The following is a 19,247-nucleotide window of genomic DNA, read 5'->3' as shown; positions in this document are numbered from 1 at the left end:
CGGGCTCCTCATCCCAGCGGCTCAGCAGCCGCCTAAACTCTGATCCCTGCTAAGCCAGTGACTCACTCCATGGCTCTGAACCCAGCCTGGACCTCTGGCCCAGGCCGGCAAGGAAACTTGGGTTTGGACCAGGGACCTCCCTGGAAACTAGATGCAGCATCCACGAGGAGCTTCCGAGAGGGGAACGCGGGCCCAAGCAATCCCCAGCCACAGGACACCTCCCTCCTGTCTTCTGTTTCACTCAGAGCAGCTCCGGGTGTGGCCCAGGACCTGCCTGCCCTGCCCCGGCTCAGTCCCAGGGACCCAGCTTTGCTCGCCTCAATTCCTCACACAACACGTGGCTCGGCGGCTGCTCAGCAGACACCCCCGAGTTCTAGTCCGACTCTGCCACTTGCCGGCTAGGCGATCTTGGACGACACTTCACCCCAGCTCCTTTTCTGCTCTTCATCACCCCTTCCTTCCCTGCTATTGTCCAAACCCTCAGTCTTACAGGGACCTTCTCCTTCTGCCCCGCCTCAGACCCCTCTTCACATCAGGTACAATCCTAATAACAACCATAATTACATCTACTAAAAACCCACTTCACACCAGGCCCTGCACCATGCACCTGCCATGAGTTCCTCTTAACCATTAGAGCCCTGTCACTGTCCATTATCCCCATTTACAGTCGAGTAAACTGAGAAACATTCCAGGAGAATGGCTTACCCCAGGTGCTGCACAGAAAATAACTCTGCCTACCTCCCTCCTATCTTTCTTCAGGTCTTTCCTTAAATTTTGCTTTTAATCAGTATCTTGACAACTCCAAATGGTCATTGTTAAGAGAGTCAATGGAGCTAAAGGGCATGGAAAAGCTGTGTAAACTGTAAAGTGCAGTGCACAAGTATGTGACTGTCATACCAGGTTTCATGACTTTCTGGGTTTTCTAGTCTAGCTTTCTGGCCACAAAAGGAATCCCCAGGACAGCCTCTCTGGCAGGAGTTCACCCAGCCCTCTGCACACACCCACAGTGAGGATGAATCACCACGTCCTAAGGCAAGGCAACTCCTGCCAGGAACACGCATCCTCTGCGGAGCCAGGCCCGCTCCTGTGCTCGCCCTGGGGGCCTGGCGCTGCACTCTGGGCCCGCAGATCCTGTCTGCCGCCTCTGCCTCAGGACATCTTGCAGCGCCAGTTTCCTCACCTGTAAATCGGGGCTGCTAATCAATGAGATAACGTACATAAAGTAGCGGCACGTGCACACGTATATAAAATATCGGCAGACGCTGGAACCTGCTGAGTGTTGCTTCCTTTCCCCATTCACATCATTAATTTCATTTCCATTCTTACAAATTAGATGGTGAGAGGGTTATCATAAGCCAGGAGTTTACGATCCAATAGTTATTTACCCCTAAACTGCTTCTTAACCTGTCACGCCTTCCCCCCCATCAAGGAATCAGAGGCCAGTTGTTGAAAGATGGGCAGAAACCATCATTTCTCCACCTCCCCTACTGTGTCTGGCACAGTGTTCTGTAAACCACTGATTACATTATTGGTGAAAAAGACTTAGAAACACTGTCTTTTTTTTTAGAAACACTGTATACCCAACAGACAGCACTTACTAAAGGAAGCCCGCCTGGATTACTATCAGGTGAGGTGGGGCTTTCAAACCGCATTCCTCAGAAACCCCAGGCTCTTGTGGGAGAGGACTGACAAACGTCTGCTTCAAATTTCATGGACACAGACACTTCTACAGTGTTAACAATGATACTGAAAGTATCTTGAGCACTTAAAGTGCACCAGGCTTCAGCTACATCCTTTGCAAGTGTTAAGTCATTCAAATCTCATCACAACTCTTGAGGCAGGTAGTGTCATCTTCCCAGTTTTTACAGATGAGGTGGCTAAAGCACAGAGAGGTTAAGTAATTTACCCAAGGACACACAGCTACTAACTGGCAGAGCTGGGATTTGAACCCAGCCATCTGCTCTAAAAAACACACTCTCAATCTCCATAATATACCACTCTGGACAATCATTGCCCCTCATTAGGCTGTAGGAGCAGCACTAAAATACATAACTCCCAATTTCCAAGATTTCTATTCATCACGACAATCTCATTACTGACTTCCTATGAAGTATTAAAATTTTGAACTTATGAAAGAGAATCATAATAACAAACGCTTGCCTTCTATGTTGGGGTTCTGAATAAGATTTCATTCGAAAAAGGATCCTGCTGCAACGGAAAGTTTGAAAACTACTGAGATTAAGTGTGTGAGGGAGCCCCAGGAGGCACCCAATAACCGATCTTGCCATTTGCTTCAATATGGCCAGGTCCTTGACTCCAGGAGGAGGACTTCCGGCCCCTCCCAAGGCAGGCCAGAGGCCGGGACCGCCACCTCCCCAAACGCTGCCTTTTCCGCAGGTGAGCCTTCAGCATTTCAGCACTTCAGAGGACCAGACCCCGTGGGCATCGGGCATGAAAAACGTGCTTCACTGTATCAGAAGGCGCCTTCTGGACTGGTCTCGGAGCTGACACCAAGTCTTCCTATCTGCTGAGGCTTCTCCAGCCTTGGGGCCCTTCACAGGCCGCTGAAGAGGACCTATGGCAGCCCACCTGCTTTCCTGGGACTCCATCTGCCCAGCCAGAAATAACCCCAAGAGCTCAGATTTCCTGACCTGTGCAAGTCACAAGAGCCTCAGGATAGATTCTGGTATCCTTTCCATTTGTGCTTAGTTACTGACCATGATGGAGAGCTCACCCCCTAACAGGACATCCTTGCTGGACACATCTCTTAGTGTAAGAAAGTCTCATCATAACAGAGTACAGTAGAAATTAAGGTCTCTGAGCAGATTCTATAAGGCAGGATTTTTTGTGTGTGTGTCTTGCTTTCTTAATTAAAATCATGCAAGCAAGACTGAAATTTCAAGTTCTTGGGTCATGCCTTGACCTGGAGAAACTTCCCTTGGGCTCCATCCATGGCTCTAGACCAGCCCCATGCACGTAGATAATGGGTCTGTTTACATAGAGACCAGCCACGTCATCTCGAAAAACAATCTCAACCCTGAGACATTCGTCTTGCAGGAAAACAGCCAAAGACACAAGCCTCTCCAAGATAGGGAAATAGCAGAATTCTCAGCTGCAAGCTCAGAACTCCCCGACACGAGGCTCGGTGGCTGCCTGCGTCTGCTAGAGGGAGGACAGTCTCAGGGCAGATGAAACACATTAACTCATCACTCAGAAATTATTATGAGTTTTTTGTCCTGTTGACCTGCAGTATCATGAGCACGGATGACAAATCCCCCAGGGCCCTTCCTGAGCATAGCCAGGTGACCTCAGGAAGCACTGACCTCCTGCATAATATCATCCCTTTGATTGTTACTGCAACAGTGTGTGCTGTTCTCTCTATATATAGTTTTTACATCACCCCCTGGTCATGTGGACCTAAGCAAGCAGACAGTCACTATAAGCTGTCCACTGCGAACGCCTACAATAAGGGCATTTCCGTTCTGAAGATTCCTACCCCATTGTGGGTCCTCACCTTTGACATCTGGACGGTCAGTTTCAGTGACGAAGTTCTCAAAGGGGGTGAACCAGAAAGGGGGAAGAACCCACACCTAGAGGTACCTTCCTTCCAATCCTAGCTCCATCACTCACGGGCTTACAAGTCACGTTACCACTCCCAACCTCAGTTTCCTCTCTATTAAAAAAGTAAAACTGGATAACTGCTCCCAAAGGACATTCAGTAAATTAAATGAAGTGATGCCCATAAAGTGAGAAAGAATCTCACAGCACAGTTGAAAACACAGGTGCTGGAACCTGCCTGGGTTAAAATTCTGCCTCTGCTGCTGACTAGCTGTGTGACCTTGGGTCCTTTACTTAACTTCTTTGTACCTTAGTTTCCTTATCTGCTGAGTGTAAAAAACAAAAAAAACAAAAAACAAAAAAAAAACAACCAAAAAGCCACACAGTATCTATGTGGCAGGGTGGTTTTTCAGCTACCCTGAGTTAATACATAGAAAGGGTCTAAGACAGCGCCTGGCATATAGTGAACACACAGAAGCACATGTTGGCCTCAGCTCCCAGCAGCAAACTACAAGACTGGAAACACTGTCTATTAATCCCTGACACAGCCCTCATCCATGCGCCACCTGTGACTCCTCACAACAGCTCAGTGATGAAGGAACCATCACACCACTGGAACAGGTGGGGAAACTGAGGCTGAGATCAGATGACAAGGTAAGGGGCAGAGCCAGACCTGAGCTCATTCTCTCTTCCTGTCGTGCGATCCTGCTTCTCTGGGTCTGTCATCTGGGCCACCTACATGCCAACAACCACCCTGAGAACTCCTATGCTGAGGAGTTCCAGACTAGCCAGAGCTCTGGTTTATTCTGCTCTGAGCGACTACAGCAGCAGTGGCTGAGAGGCCATCCCACCACAGAGGCTGAAGCAGCTAGGTCCTGTTGTCAGGCCTTGATCCCTTGACATTCAGACACCTTACTGAGGTGTCTTCTCTTCCTCCCTGCCACCCCACACAGCTCACAATGACTGAGCTATGGCACTAGCTCACCATGTCACCCCTTTGCTCTAAAATCCTTACTAGCTCCCTGTGGCTCAGAGATCAAATCAATCTGCGTAGGGAGTAAAAGTCCAAATGCAGCACACTCCTTTTCAAGAAACTCCCCAGGCTTACCACCTCCCTCCCTCCCTCTAGTGTGGGTGGGCCAGTCTCCTTTCGGTTCTCTGGACCCCCACCATGTTCTGTAAAGAGCACTGGGATGGGGAACGCAGAACTGCTGGTTCCAGGCCAGTCGGAGCAGTTACCGTGGGAGAGAGACCTGAGTCCCGGACGCTCGAACATCACCCAGCCACAGGCAGAGCCCGGACCTAAATTCAGATCTCTTTACACTTCCAGAACCATTCTGAACAGCAAATACTCCATGCTGCATTTTCAAATGATTTGCTGATCTGACCCTAAATGTATAAGTCCTGTGAAGTGGTCTGAAGAGTTCAGATAATTCAAACATTCTGGACTAACGCTTCCCTCCAAAGGTGTCTCATTAAAGTCAAGTCCAAATCTTTTACACAGGCCTCTGCCCACCCCATCCCCATCGCTCTCATCGCTGCGTTCTGTACTCCAGTCATGCTGGCTTCCTGGCCTCTCCATGACCTCCACAAGGGCCTCCAGCCTCAGAGCCTTTGTCCCTGCTGTTCCCTCTGCCTGGAATGCCCTTCCCCCGATATGTCTGATCATCATTCAGGTTTCACTCAATTGTCACCTCCTCAGAGAAGCCTTCCCTGACCATCCTGTCTGAAATGTCCTTTCCACAGCCACTTCCTATCACACCGCTCGTTTCTTTTTCACAAAAGGATCATCTCATCCTAAAAGAATGATCTCATGACCTGTGATGATCTCTTTTACTTATTAGTTTGTTTACTGTCTGCCTCCCCCCAGGAGAATACCAGGTCTGCCGCAGCGGGGACCCTGTTGATCTGTCTGCTCGTCACCTCATCCGAGGCTCGGACCAGCGCCCGGCACCCGGGAGGGACTTCACACACATTAACTGAGGGAACGCATGAAACACAGAGCCGACTTTTGTCTTCGGCTGCATCCTCTGCGGGCTACGCTCCTCCCCAATCCACAGGCAGAGCAGAGCGAGGCCCAGGCACACTGGCGCCACCCAAACTCGGGAACAAAGGCAGCCTCTCCTCCGGGGCTCAGCTGGTCAAGGAGACCTCTGCTGCCATCTCAGCACAGAGCTCGTGCACCGAGACTGTCCCCTGTTAGAGAGAGTCACTCCCACACCTCCCACAGGGGGCGACTCTGATTTTGTGACGGTAAAACCACAGTCCGATTAACACTTAATCAGTATTTCGTCTATATTACAGCTCTGCAAGGAAAAAGAATAGTTGGGGGCCTTAATATCACGCTAGCAAATGTTATAATACGTGTATTCCTGACACGATTTTCTTATTAGGGTCCTTCCCTGTAAATTTTATTGCGTTTAATTAAAAATTATTGCTAAAAGAAACAGCTGCAGATGGTCTTATTTTAAGGCAGAAAATTAAAAACTGAATATTCTCATCAGTCAATTTCAACAAGAAGCACAGCCGCATGCATTAGGAATGTGATGGATTTGAGATTATAATAATTTTTACGGCATTTCCAGGTCCTTTCAATGAAACTTAATGAAAGCTCTGCATGAGTTCATTTGTCAAAAACGTAATAATAATGGGAAGGCTCCCGGCTTACAGGCAGATATAAAGATACCAATGAATACCACGGTTGGGACGTGCCAAAAATCCAGCCACGCAGCTCTCAGCACCAATGGAATTAGTCAGCAGGAGGCTTAGCCGCCACTCTGCCGTGTACCAACCCAGGGATTTAGGGCCGCGGCTGTAAATCACCTTTGTTTTACAATGATGTATATATTTGTTGCTGCATCACTGTCTGCAGTTGTAAAAAATAAAAGTCAGGTTTCACTCTCTCAGAGAATCACTTCAGCAAAATATTTACTGCCCTCTAAGGCTGCTGGGGGCATTCTGGGGCTGCGGAAGGGGGAGGGGCCCCGGTGCTAGATTTTGTGCTGGATTTCAGAATTTTCGTTGCAGTCGCTGTCCTTGGTCTGCACGGCGGTACAATCACCTCCCTCAATGTTATTACTCGGCTTGTAATCTTTAACTTTAATTTTAAGGACTGAATTCTTAATATTTCTTGCTATGTCTTTAACGGGAAATGAACTCAAATCTTGTATTTATTTGGGACCAGACTGTAACAGATAAGTAAAAGAAGAAAAGAAAAGCAAAGGCAGACCCAAGCTAGCCCTGGAGTTAATCCACACTGGAGAAGTGGGTTGCTGTGTACACTCTGGAGACAGAACTCCACTCTGGCCCTTCCCGCTGCCCCAGCCCTGCCTCGTCTTCATTTTCTCTGGAGGGAACCATTGTAATGGTGTCTTGACTAACCCCCTGCTTCCCATCTCTCCACCCACTCTGCTCTCCACCCTGCTAAGAGTGTTCACGCCAATGCACCATCCCCATCATGGCACTCCCCTGCCGAAAACCCACCGCAGTCCCCCCACTGCCCAGGGGTACGCATTAACTCATCAAGCCAATACACAAGGCATCCTGGCTGGGCCCAAGCTGCCTTCCCGACTTCATCCCACAGACGTGTACACGGATCTGAACACTTCACGGTCTTTTCTTACCCCCAGGCCTGTGTTCCTCCTGGACTGTCTCCATCAGGGACGCCTGTTCCTGCAGCAATACCCACCTCAAGTGCCTCCCAGATAGTGAAGGCTGCCGGCTGCCCCTCCCCCAGAGCTGTCTGGAGGGACCTCTAACAAAGCCCTTATCACACCAGGTTCTAAGGGCCTCTATTAGTCTCTCTCCAGCCAGACTGAAGACACCTTGAGGGCAGGAACCTTCATCCTTCTAGCACCTAGAATAGTAAGTAGCTGGTTTAGTGGATGCTGAATAAATGTTGGCAGAGTGAGGGAGCCAATTAGCTGCACTGGTACAACGTTGTATGGTAAGAACTGGAAATCAGAAAGAGACGGCATTTGAGTTTAGTCCTTAAGCCTTTCACCCTGATCTCTCCCATATATTCTCCAAGCCTGGAGATGACGTGAACTGCCTTCCAGAATAAAGATACCAAGCTACCTTCTGAACCCAGATTAAATCATTTTCATTGCAGCCTTACACACTAAAAACCACAGTCCCGTGTTTCTCTGCACGTTCTTGCACCTTTCTTCCACCTCCATATGTCAAAATCCTACTTTTCCTTCAGTGTCCATTCAAATGCCACCTGGTCCATGAAGCCTTCCACCCTCCACTGGATTCCCCCTCTTTGGTCTTAAGTATTTCCTATCTCATGTTTCAGGGACTTGGGCCTAAGTCCTCTTCCTACCCCCAACTGTAAGCCCACTGAGGCCAGCGATGGCATCTGGTCCACCTCACTCCTTCCATACTTCACTCAGCACAGTTCCTTGCTCAGAATTTCTCAAATGGTCATCATCAGTTAGCCACAGTATTCAATTACCTGGATTTCTGCACTCCTTATCCTCATACACATGCTGTATAACGTGGCCAATCCACAAACTCTCAAGCATGTAATTTGAGCTGCATTCCAGCAAAGCATAGCTCTGTAAGGACCCCGGGCGGGAGAAGGGAGTCCTCAAACTCTGCACTTCAGACCTTCCACCTGGACCAGCCCAGTGCTCTCGGGAGGCACAGGCACTCAGGAGCTGCTGCTCCTGGGTGGGCTGAACCATCTGAACTCCCCTAATGAGCAGTCCCAACCCAAACAGATGGCCTGCTCCAAACCCAGAAGCTCTGGTGACTCAGCAGGCACAGCTGGCCATGGGAGGGCAAGGGTCCCCTACTGTGGCCCTGAGGGAAGGAAAGACACCTGAGCACCTCGTTAGCAAGCCCCAGGAAAGCTTGCCAGTCTCCTTGACGGACTGCCAACAGAGCAACAAACCCACCAGCCACGAGAAAAGAAAGGAAAGTGTCTTTCCACTCTTCCTTGAGCCCTCGGGACCAATAAGCAAAGCCAACATTTTGGTGGTGGCTATACGAGCCTGTCTCCTGCCAGGGAGACACTCTGCAGCTGCTGGATCAAGACCACCAGCTAATGTGGCACTTTTCAACCACGGAAAATGGAGAGAAGTGGAAAGAGCACTGGATTGAGAGTCAGAAAGAGCTGGGTTCGAATCTTGGCTTGGCACTTACTACCTGTGTGATAGAGAATAGTTCATACCACTTCACCGGGCGTCAGTTATGAAACAATAGCCATAGCCAGAGTCACAGAGACAAGCATTTCTACTATTATGATTATGGAATCATAAAACCCCTGGTCCTGCTGTCCTGGGTGTAGAGGCTGCTGATGACTTCAAATCAATATTGCTCAGGCTGTTGTCTGCAGCCCTGACCCCACCTCATGTGAGAGTTAGAAACGATGCTGATGCCACACCCTACAGCTTGCAAGCTCCTGGTCCAGATTTTACTGATGTGATCTCCTGAACCCTGCATCAAACACATGCAGAAGAAGGGTCTTGAGAGAGAGAGAGAGAGAGACATAGAGACAGACACACCCCCACAGGTCTGAAAGGGACCAGATTCTCCACCCTCACCTCGGGAATGAAATTCAAACCCTGCATCCACCACTATGTGACCCGGATCATGTCCCTTAGTAACAGCTGATGCTTACTGAACACTATGTGTTGTATTAACTCGCATAGTCTCAATGACATTACCAGGCAGGTACTGTTATCATCCCCTTTTACAGATAAAGAAACTGAGGCAGACAGAGGTAAGTGACTTGTCTCAGGTGACACAGATAGTAAGTGGTGGAGCGCAGACTGAAACCCAGGCAGCTCGGCTCAAAAGCCTTCGCGCTCAGCCGCTGTACTCTCACAGGCTCTCCCTGGGCTGTGGCGTCCTCATCTGTAAACATAAAAAGCCACCATAAATGCATCAAAAACAATACGCATTAATGGATGGAGAGAGTGCGGGGCAGAAAGAGACGAGAAAAGCCAGTGCAACCATATGTTAACAGAACAATCTAGATGGTGGGGACATGGACAGGCACTGTACAAACTCTTTCAACTTTTCTGTAAGTTGAATATTTTCATAATGAAATGCTGGGGAAACGTGGCATCAGGGATCTGTGCGGATGATAATGCCGAGTGATTATCATCATCATGCAAAAAACAAACATACAATTATAGGGATTTAAATGAGACACTTAGGACAAACTAGTTTGTGTAGTGCTCTGCATCAAATGGATATTTCCTAAGTGTATACAAGGCACTTGGCATTGTGTTGCTGAAGATACACACTTAATATGGTTCTCTCCCCCTGGTGAAGTTCAAAATCACCAACTTGCACGGAATCATAAAACCCCTGGTCATCAACACACATTTATTAAGCTCCTGGTACATAACCAGCATGGGAGCCATGGGATATTCAGAAGTAAAGACTGGGTTCCCCTAACCAAGAGTACTGACTGAGGACATAAAACATCCTATTTGAAAACTAAGAGTGTTAGACTAGCTCTCCAGTCTTTTTTTCTTTTTTTTTTTTGCACGAGGACCAACTCAGGAAGAAAAGAATGTTTTAGGGATACACTTTAATTAAAGGATGACAAAATCTTTCTTGTATACAATGGGAAAAATGTACATAGGTAACAATGTACACACTTCTATGTTCCAAGATAGAAGATTGCTTATAAGAATATTATTGTAGCTCCTAAAATGTTATCTGTGTATTCAAATCTCTAACTTCATGAAAGAAATTTTATAATCATCCATTAGACCCTGAGCTGCTGCTCTGATTTGGGGGTCTCCAAGGGCTCTCTACACGTTTCTTGAAGGGGGTACTCTTAGTGGAAAAAGCACTTAGATTTAAACAACATTGAATCACACCACAAAAGTTATTCCCTTTTCAATTTTTTGAATCCTTCTGATTACGCCAAGTAGAAAGCCTCCGTGTGGTGCCAGGATGTCTTTAACACCTCTCCCTGCTTAACAAAGGGACCAGGCCTCCAGCTCATGGCCTTGGCAAGTAATAACCTCAAGGTAGACTTTACCCTTGTTACTTTATTTTCCTTTGTATCTTATTTGTGCAACTGCTTTCTATTTATGGCAACTGATACCGTTTTTCCATTTCCCAACAGTGACATAAAATTTCCTTTCTAAATATTTTTTAAGTAAAAAAGATGGACTGCTTTAAAGACAAATAATAAGTGAGTGATAGTCTCGGTGGTGTAACAGAAATATCAAGGTGGCACAGGAAAGGCGATTGGTTGAGAAATACAGACCTGGGCCAATCTTAACATTTTACAGACGAGCAACGCGGCCAGCTTTTCCAAGATCCCACAGCAATCAGCCACCAGATGGGCTCTGAACCCTCGTCTGCTGACACACTGGGACTGTTGATATTTATTTTGGCTTCTGCCTCTGATCTTCACACCGAAGCAAGATGTGGGGCAGGACAAGCAGCGGAAGAAAGGAACTGCCTCTCCGCCCTCTCGGCCCGGCCCGTCCAACAGCACCCCTGGGCACGTGTCTCCGATCAGTAGCACCCTCCACTCAATCCTCCAAGCTCCCATTCAGGCCGAGAGGCACTGGCCCCCCACTCCCACGGTAGGCCCTCGTGCCTCTCAACTTGATGTGTCTGAAACCTCCCTTGTCCAGACCTGTTCCAGCCCAAAGTGGGGATTTTTCTCCCCTTCCGCTTCCACCTATTTCGTGTGGGAAAACTGAAGAAAGCTTTGCTCACTGATCGATGTCCAAGAGGATGTGATTCCTACCCGGGAGATTTATCCCAGTCAGCCTGGTCTTGGGTGAAACAGTATCAGGGTGGGGCAACAGTGCTTTTGAAATGTGGTCTGACTGTCAAGACTCACCCCACGCCCCAGGCTGTAGCATCAAATCTGAGATAATGCAGGGAAAGCCCCGATTCCACTGCATGGCACACAGTGAGCATTCAAGATATGGTAGCATTAGCATTGTCTTGGGCATTTTATTCTTATTTTCAAGTTATGAAGGAAGTGGTTTTGTCTTTTGGACAAAATACAGATCAAGGCAACAGGACCTTACATATGGACAAGCAACCTGCACACTACATAACCCCATGGGGCACCATATATAGACTAACAGGTGAATGTGGCCCTGGGATTGTGCAGTGCACAGAGAAGACAACCAGACCTGGCATCCCTTAGCATAAGTCACTGCAAATTCCTGAACCAGGAGTCAGGAAATCTGAGTCCTGGCACTTATTTCTTCACTAACTTGCCGAGAGACCTTAGGCAAGTCCCTTTCCCTCTCTGTGCCTCAGTTTCCTCCTCTGTAACAGGACCAAATGTTGTCTGAAGTTCCCTTCCAGGTATAAAATTCTGTGATTCTACAGAAGCATATTTCAATTTCTGAAGGTGTCATACAAAAGAGGAAATGAGCTCTCACCTGGCTTGAGAGGGGAGAGCCGGCATGTGTGGGGTGGGGATGTTAGAGGGAGAGCGCTTTTGCCTGTCAGAAAGAAGAACTTAGTCAGAGTACCTAGCAACAGAGGTTGCAGCTCTGGGAGGCGGTGAGTTCCCTGTGGCTTGAGGAATTCAGGTACAGACTGGGTTAAGAGAGAGACCTGTTGGGGTGGGAGGTTTGACCATGGGCCCTTTGAGGTCCTTTCCAGCATGGAGATTTTAAGGTTCAAAGCTTAATTCTGTTTTCATTAGTGCCTGGAGGCACTCGGCCAGGGCGGTGTCTCATCAAACCCTCTGGTAACTACGAATGTGATGAACTTGTCGGCTCTGCACACTCGCCCTCTCAGAGTCTGCGCATCCACATGCCCCAAATTAAACTTGGTGCCTCCGGCAGTGTTGGTATTCACCTTTGCTCCAGGAACAAATTCTTTCATCCTAGAAAGAACTGATGCTAGCCTTACCCAGACTTGCAGTGGGGAGAGGATGGAGCCAGGGGGACCACGTAAAACCTCAAGAGAATAAACCACACAAACACTCCGACGATCTACACTCTGGCGACAGCTAGCACTAACTCCCAATCATTCTCATCTCCTCTTTACTGCAAGCCCCCTAGGAATACCTAGCTGCACTGGGGTAAGATACTGCACGTGAGGGGAAAGAATCAGGGTTTCCTTTAAAATCTCCACCATCTCGGCTTTTCATTCATTCAGATCAGGCGCCCCAAAGAGTGTGACTGGCTCAGGTGGAACTGCATCGCCTTCAAGCTGCACCCACAATGTATAAGGAACGGCAAGATCGGGCAATTTGCCACTTGGGATAATCAATAAGGGCATTCAGTCAGCCTCAGGAAGGTGGGGTCAGAAAATCCCCACTGTTGTCAATAATTTCAGTGTTTCGCCCTCACTTCCAAGGTGCATGAGTCCAAAAGGGAAAAAAAGAAAAGAAAAATCCGCTTGGATGAACCTCTTAAAGACGTCTATTCAGAAATTTAGCTCAGGGCACCTTCAGCTCTTTAAACAACTTAAATAAATTGTCTTTTCTAGTTCCCTTGAATAGAGTGCATATTTACACAATAAAAAGGTATCAATCTCAAGTTAGGGCATTTTCCTGATGGCGAAAGATATTTAGTTTGGCAAGATTCCAGAACCTTCTCTCTTGGTGACTTCCCTGGAGGGGAGTAGCAAAGCCATCCATCTAGGAGATGAGAAATGCCTCCCAAATAATGGAAACACAGATGTTCGCATTTGTACCATATCTGGCATTTTAGGCAACACATTTCACATAGATTACCTACTCTGATCTTCTCAAACACTCTGCACGAATCCCATTTCACGGACGCAGTAAGTGAGGCTCAGAGAGGTAAAGACACTCACTCTAAGTCACACAGCTAGAAAGAAATAGAGTTTGAGGCTAAAAAAGCAAGCCCGTTCTGTCCCCTCCACCTACGCTTGCCTCTGGGGTAGTCACACTCGCTGAATAACCAAGAAAGCATAAGTTCACCGTACCTTTCTGCTTCCGGGTCTGCGCTCTGCTGTTTGCTCTCGAAGGCGTTGAAGCTGCTCATGTCCACGTAGCCGTCATTTTCGTTCGCTGTGGACAGGGCTCTGCTCTGATCTTCGAACAGCTTTGTAAACGTCCCGGCCCTTGCTGGCCTCCGCGGCGGAATCTGGATATTTTCGTAGTCCGAGTTCATGGCTGGAATGTTCTCATAGTCTGAAGTGTCGGCGTTGGGGAACGAGATGGACCGTGGCTTGGTCAGGGGCAGGGGCAGGAACGGGGGCCGGGAGCGGTCTTCGAAGGACTCCACTCTGGACACCGTCCTGCTGAAGGGGACGCCCTTCCTCTTGCCATCCCTGTAGAAAATGAGGGAGGAGGGCGATTCAGAAGCCCGGAGCTTGCCAGTCCGAGCCTTCAGCTGAGGGGAGTTACTGAGGCTCCCGCGGTCCAGCTCCAGGAGCCGGGAAGGCCCGTGGTGGCTGGACTCCGAAGAGGATCTGGAAGACACACTCACATCCACGTGCACCTTGCTCTCGCTCTTCTTCTTAAACGTCAGCGCCAGGAACCGCTTAAAGGAAGACTTCTTCTTCTTGGTGTGCTTGTCCGGGGGCTCGCTCTCGATCAGCAGCGAGGGAGAACTCTTCGTGATGGGCTTTTTGGTGATACAGGCCAGGTCAAAAGGGGGTGGGATGTCGACCACGGAAGACGGTGTTGAGGTACCGCTGGACGGGAGGTGGTTCCTCTGGGAGAAACTCCCAGAGGAGCCAATCACACAGGGCAGAGACAGGTTGTCGTCTTTCCTTTTGATCCTGTGGTCATCTAAACCAGATGCCTCTGGCTCCCGGTAAATGGAGACTGGAATCTCTCGGCCTTCCACGGAGAACGATCGTGGGTATAAAGTGAAGGCTCTGGGCTTTGCTGGCAAGGCCCTGCTGGCTTCCAGCGGCTTCCCCTCCAATGACAGAACCGTCTTTCTCATCTCCTTGGTGGCACCTCCCATGCCAATGGCTGACGAGCCAGGTTCTGGTCCAGTTTCTTCCAGGACAGTCTCTGGGACATAGCCAGCCACCTTCCCAGAGTGGGGTCTGGCCCTTGTGACGATGTTCATTCTGTCCGTGGGGACCAGGCCACCCTCAGCATCAGGGTCCATTTCTTCTTTCATGCCATAGCCACCCAGGAGGGCGTCTGATGCAGCCTGTGTCTCAGGCTGCTCTCCCTCTCCAGGGTCAGCCTCACATGCCAGGTCAACTCCCATCTCATAGGGGTTGGTGAGCGCGTCGTCTGCAGCGTCCTCATCCTCTGGCATGACCACCACATCAGGAACAGAGGGGTCCTCACCAGCACCACCCTGCGGGGAGCCACACGGGCCACACGGCGTCCCAGCCACAGGGTCCTGCTCCACACACGCTCCCGACTGCGGTTCCTGCTCTGACACTAAGCCTTTCGCTGACTCGGAAAAAGGAGAGCAGCTTTCGCTAGAGAAAGAGGTGCTCTCAGTCGGGAAGAACTCATAGGGACTTCCCGAGAGCGCAGTCACGAAGTTGTCCACACAGTCACTCTCGAAAGGAATGATCTGGCAGCTCTCCTCGGCAGGCTCATCCTGCGCGGGGTCTTCGCTTTCCTGGGGGTCTTCTCCCGCCACCTGGGTGACTGCTGCCATTTCTTCTTGGTCATTTTTCTCATTTTGGTCAGGTGGCCCATCCTGATCATTCTGGTCACCACCGCCTGTGGCTTCTTCACACTCCTCCTCAGAGACATCAGGACTGTCTGTAGCCATCTCCACCTCCTGGGTGCCCGTGGCCAATCCCTCACTCTCCGGTGGATCCTTGCCAGCGTCTTCAGTGTCCCCCTCGGCGGGCCTGCTGGAATCTACACACTCATCTGGCTCCCCCGGGTCCGCGCTGGCACAGCCTTCCTCAGCATCCTCCTCTGCCTCCCTGAGTGTCCCAGGGGGCCCGGGCTCCTCATCAGGAGCTGCTGGATCCTCTAAATTGACATGAGTTAGAATGGTATCACTTGGAAAGACCGCCTCTCCATCCCAAGCGCCCTTGTCCTCCAGCTTGAACAGGCTGTGTTCTTCCACCAGCTTCTCTTCCTCCTCACTTGGGAACTTTTGCTCCTCGGCCCCTGCATCCTGGCCGCAGTCCTGAGCCTCCATGTTCTCAGGACTGGGGGCTATGCCTTCGTTACCCTCTCCACTCAGCACGACTTCAGCTGGGGTGGCTAAGTCCTCAGCCGCTCCCGTCCCCTCTGTGTCACACTCCTCGTCTCCCTCCTGGCATGCCTCTTCCCCGGTGACATCTGGAGGTGCCATGACTGCATTCTCCACGGAGTCCCCATCCCTGGGTTCGCCCTCGCTCGGCGGAGCCCCGGGGACCACGATGTAATCCTCGTCCACCTCAGACTCGGAACACTCCAGGCTGGACCGGCGCTCCTCGTAAAGCCCCCGATCTACGCAGAGCAGCTTCCCATTGCTACACTTGTTCAAGCTGTTGATCACGTACACGCTGGCTCTCCACTCGTTGGGGGCAGCCAGCCTGGGCTTAGGGGCGATGGGGGGTTTCGGACCCCTAGACATGGAGTTGGGACTGGGAAAACTAGCAGGTCGGGGTGACGAAGGAAATTTGGGTGTCGCCACTGGCGTGAGGGGACTGGCAGTCTTTGGCTTGGGAGCAAGTGGTGGTTTTGGTGAATCTAAAGCAAGAAAATAGAGAAAAGAAGGAGACAAAAAGTACAGTTACCTTTATTTCCATTCAGAATCTCCTACTTACCATTTTTGAGAGAACACTCAAGATGGTTTCCCAAGGCATGGGAACTCAATCGACTCTGTTCTGTCTTACGTTTATGCCCTCCACCATCTCTTTAAAATCCCTTGACCTTCCACTGAAGATTCATTCTCTAAACAAAGTGAATAGACCTTTGTTCTATACACAGTCCAGCTAACGAAACCCAAGGGAATGACATCTTCTACTCCTCAAATAAGGGTGTCCAAGCATGGCACCCCTCATTCAACAATGACATATTAAATGCATTCTGTGTGCCGGGTACACATGAGACGATGTTGACCTTGACAGTCACCATCCTTGCTATCCTCATGGAGCTTACATTCATTCCACAGTTAACTCATTGGATACCTACTATCTACACGCACAGCAATGCAAACAGTAGGGTCTTATAGGGTCAAGAGGAGAAGGGTCTTATAGGGTCAAGAGGAGAATACCTCTGCTGAGCGCTTACAGTGGAGTTAGGTGGCCGAGACTAACAGAGCAGTTGGAGGACAGAGCTGCAGACCCTTGGAATACTATGACTGAATAGCCATTACCTCATTCCCTCAAGAATGATACACCAAAGGTGTGTGACAGCGATGTATGATTCTTCTGAGGGTCACCTCTGAGTTCCACATGCTTCAAGGCTGGAGTCCAGCTAATTGCCCTGCATCCAAATTTTAAGAGCGTCCAAATTTCATGGGAGAAATTATATAGTACTTTTCAACATGGATATTTGCAAAAGTTCTCCTCCCTTGTGGATGTTGAGGATCTACTGACCATGGCAGAACAAAAGATGTGGTACAAGTTGTACCAGCAACAGGAGTTAGAGAAGCAAGAGCTGCCACGGCCAGGGAAGACCTCTTGGACAAGGTGAAGTGTCAGCTAAATTTTCCAGGGTGGAGGGACCCGGACAAGTGGAAGGTCAAGGCATTTTAGCTGCTCCCTCCAAGCTCAGCATCTGTCCTGCCACAAGCCAGCCCATGCTTCCATACCGCCTGCCTGTGCTTCCAAGCCCCAGCCTCACTGGAGGCAGAGTGAGGAACGCAGATCTCCAGGAATGCAACTCCATCCTGACAGCTCTGCTTCCAAAGCACCACCTGGATCCCTACTGCCCACGGATCAGGAGGCAGTCCCCTCCCCAGCCCAGTGCCACCCCCACGAAGGCTTGGGTTTGACACAGAGCAGCCTCAGAAGGACAGCCTGGCTTGTGAAAGAAGGAAGATGGAGCAGAGGGCCTGGAGGTCTGTCAGCAAACTCCTCTCCTCCCCATGCATTTGACTCCCAGTTAAATCCTTGCAGCGCCCAACCCCAGTCATCTCTAATCCAGGGCTGTCTGACAGAAAGATAATGCGAGCCACATTTATCATTACAGATGTAATCTTTAATTTTCTCCTAGCCACATTAAAATGTAAAATGGAAACAGGTAGAATTAATTTCAATGATACATTTTTTCAACTCAGGATATCCAAAATATTATCCTCATGTAATCAATGAATCATGTTCGGATCAACATGTAATCAATATACAACATTTACTCGTGAGACATTTGACTTTCTTTTTTGTACGAAGTCCTCAAAACCTACTGTGCATTTTACACTCACGGCACATCACAATTCAGATTAGCCACACTCAAGGCTCGGGAGCCACGTGTGGGCGGTGGCTACGGTACTGGCCAGCACAGCTCTAACTGAGTTTAACCTATCTCCACGGACCGTCCCATTGGTACCTCAATTTCAATACGTCTGAAGCCAAAGTCAATGTCATCTTCCCTAAACTGGCAGAACTATGTAAAATTCAGCTGAAGAGGCCCCGAAGGAAATAAAAAAGGCCTGGAGTAGCAATAATACAGGGTTATAAAAGCCATGCACTCTGTTCCCAAAAGGGCTTGATTTCAGAGCCTCTTTACTTGTACTTTGCACATCAATCGAATGAACTTAGCGGTCTGGATTCCCATGGCACAGCTAATCAGGAGGGGCCGGGGGCAGCCAGGCAGGAACACTGCCAGTTCTAAGACGTGGTGGCCGACGGCACAAGGGGAGAGAAGAGGCACAGCTGCCAAGCCTCTAAAGGCCGAAGCCCCCCTGCGCCAAGCCCCAGCCCACACCCACCCTCATCGCATCCACATGACAATCAGAGGCTTCAAGACAGAGTACGCGACTTCCCAACTCCCTGTCTCCTAAGCAAGCAAATACGTCCTAGTTTAGAAAAATATCTGCCCAAATCAGCAAAAAACAAAACAAACAAACAAAACCCACAAATATTTGGAGCTTAAACAGCTAAGCTTCAGCTAACTGTCAACATGGAGCAACAGAGTGAGTCTCTGGAGCCTTGGTGATCTGGGTTCAAATCCTGATGTTGCCACTTACAAGCTATGAACCTGAGCCTCAGATTCCTCATCTGTAAAGTGGGTACAACAGTAACACCTATTCTCAAGAGGTTGTTACAAAGACTAAAAGATACATATTAAAAGCGCTTCTTCAAAAGCACTACTATATATATATATAACATGTAATATATTAGTAGCAGGACTTCAGAGAGGAGCACTCAAGAAACAGCAGCTATCATTGTTCTACTAAAATCCGTCTCTGCCCACCCCACATCCTCCCTGGTACAGGTCCTGCTCTACACTGACACATTATGAACATTAGCTTTGGGCTCTCAGCATCAGGTGTCAGGCACTGGCATGGAAATTATCCTTTGGGGGTGGGGACTCTCATTTCTCATCCTTAACAGGTGATATTTCGCATAGGTGCCATGAGACCTGACAGCGGGACCGAAGGGCCGTGAAAAATGACCATCACCTTCGCTGCATCGCCCCCACCCCCACTGCATCCTTCATCCAATCAAGCTATTGATCTGTGGGTGAAGTCTCCTTAGGAAAGGTTCCAGTGGGTGTCTGAGGCGTGATCCTGCAAGAAAATGCCTTCCCCACAGGAGCCCCTAGGAATGATAAGTACGCAGCGTCCCCGCTCTGCTTCCAGCTCTGCAGCTGCATCCCCTCTCACATCAAAGGACGCCAGAGTCAG

The 19,247-nt window shown here is 49.4% G+C and overlaps 1 protein-coding gene across 1 annotated transcript in view; it reads right to left on the bottom strand.

The window, feature by feature from the left end:
• The window catches only part of FGD5 (FYVE, RhoGEF and PH domain containing 5), a 110,708-nt gene that overhangs the window by 85,943 nt on the left and 5,518 nt on the right, over positions 1-19,247 (bottom strand). Inside the window, exon 2 of the mRNA XM_070574643.1 lies at positions 13,462-16,147. Coding sequence (XP_070430744.1) covers positions 13,462-16,147 — 2,686 coding nt within the window. The remainder of the gene's footprint in view (positions 1-13,461; positions 16,148-19,247) is intronic.

This window comes from Equus przewalskii, chromosome 15 (assembly GCF_037783145.1).
Source record: "Equus przewalskii isolate Varuska chromosome 15, EquPr2, whole genome shotgun sequence".
In the NCBI taxonomy this organism is placed as follows: domain Eukaryota; kingdom Metazoa; phylum Chordata; class Mammalia; order Perissodactyla; family Equidae; genus Equus; species Equus przewalskii.
This window is presented reverse-complemented; position numbering and strand designations above follow the sequence as displayed.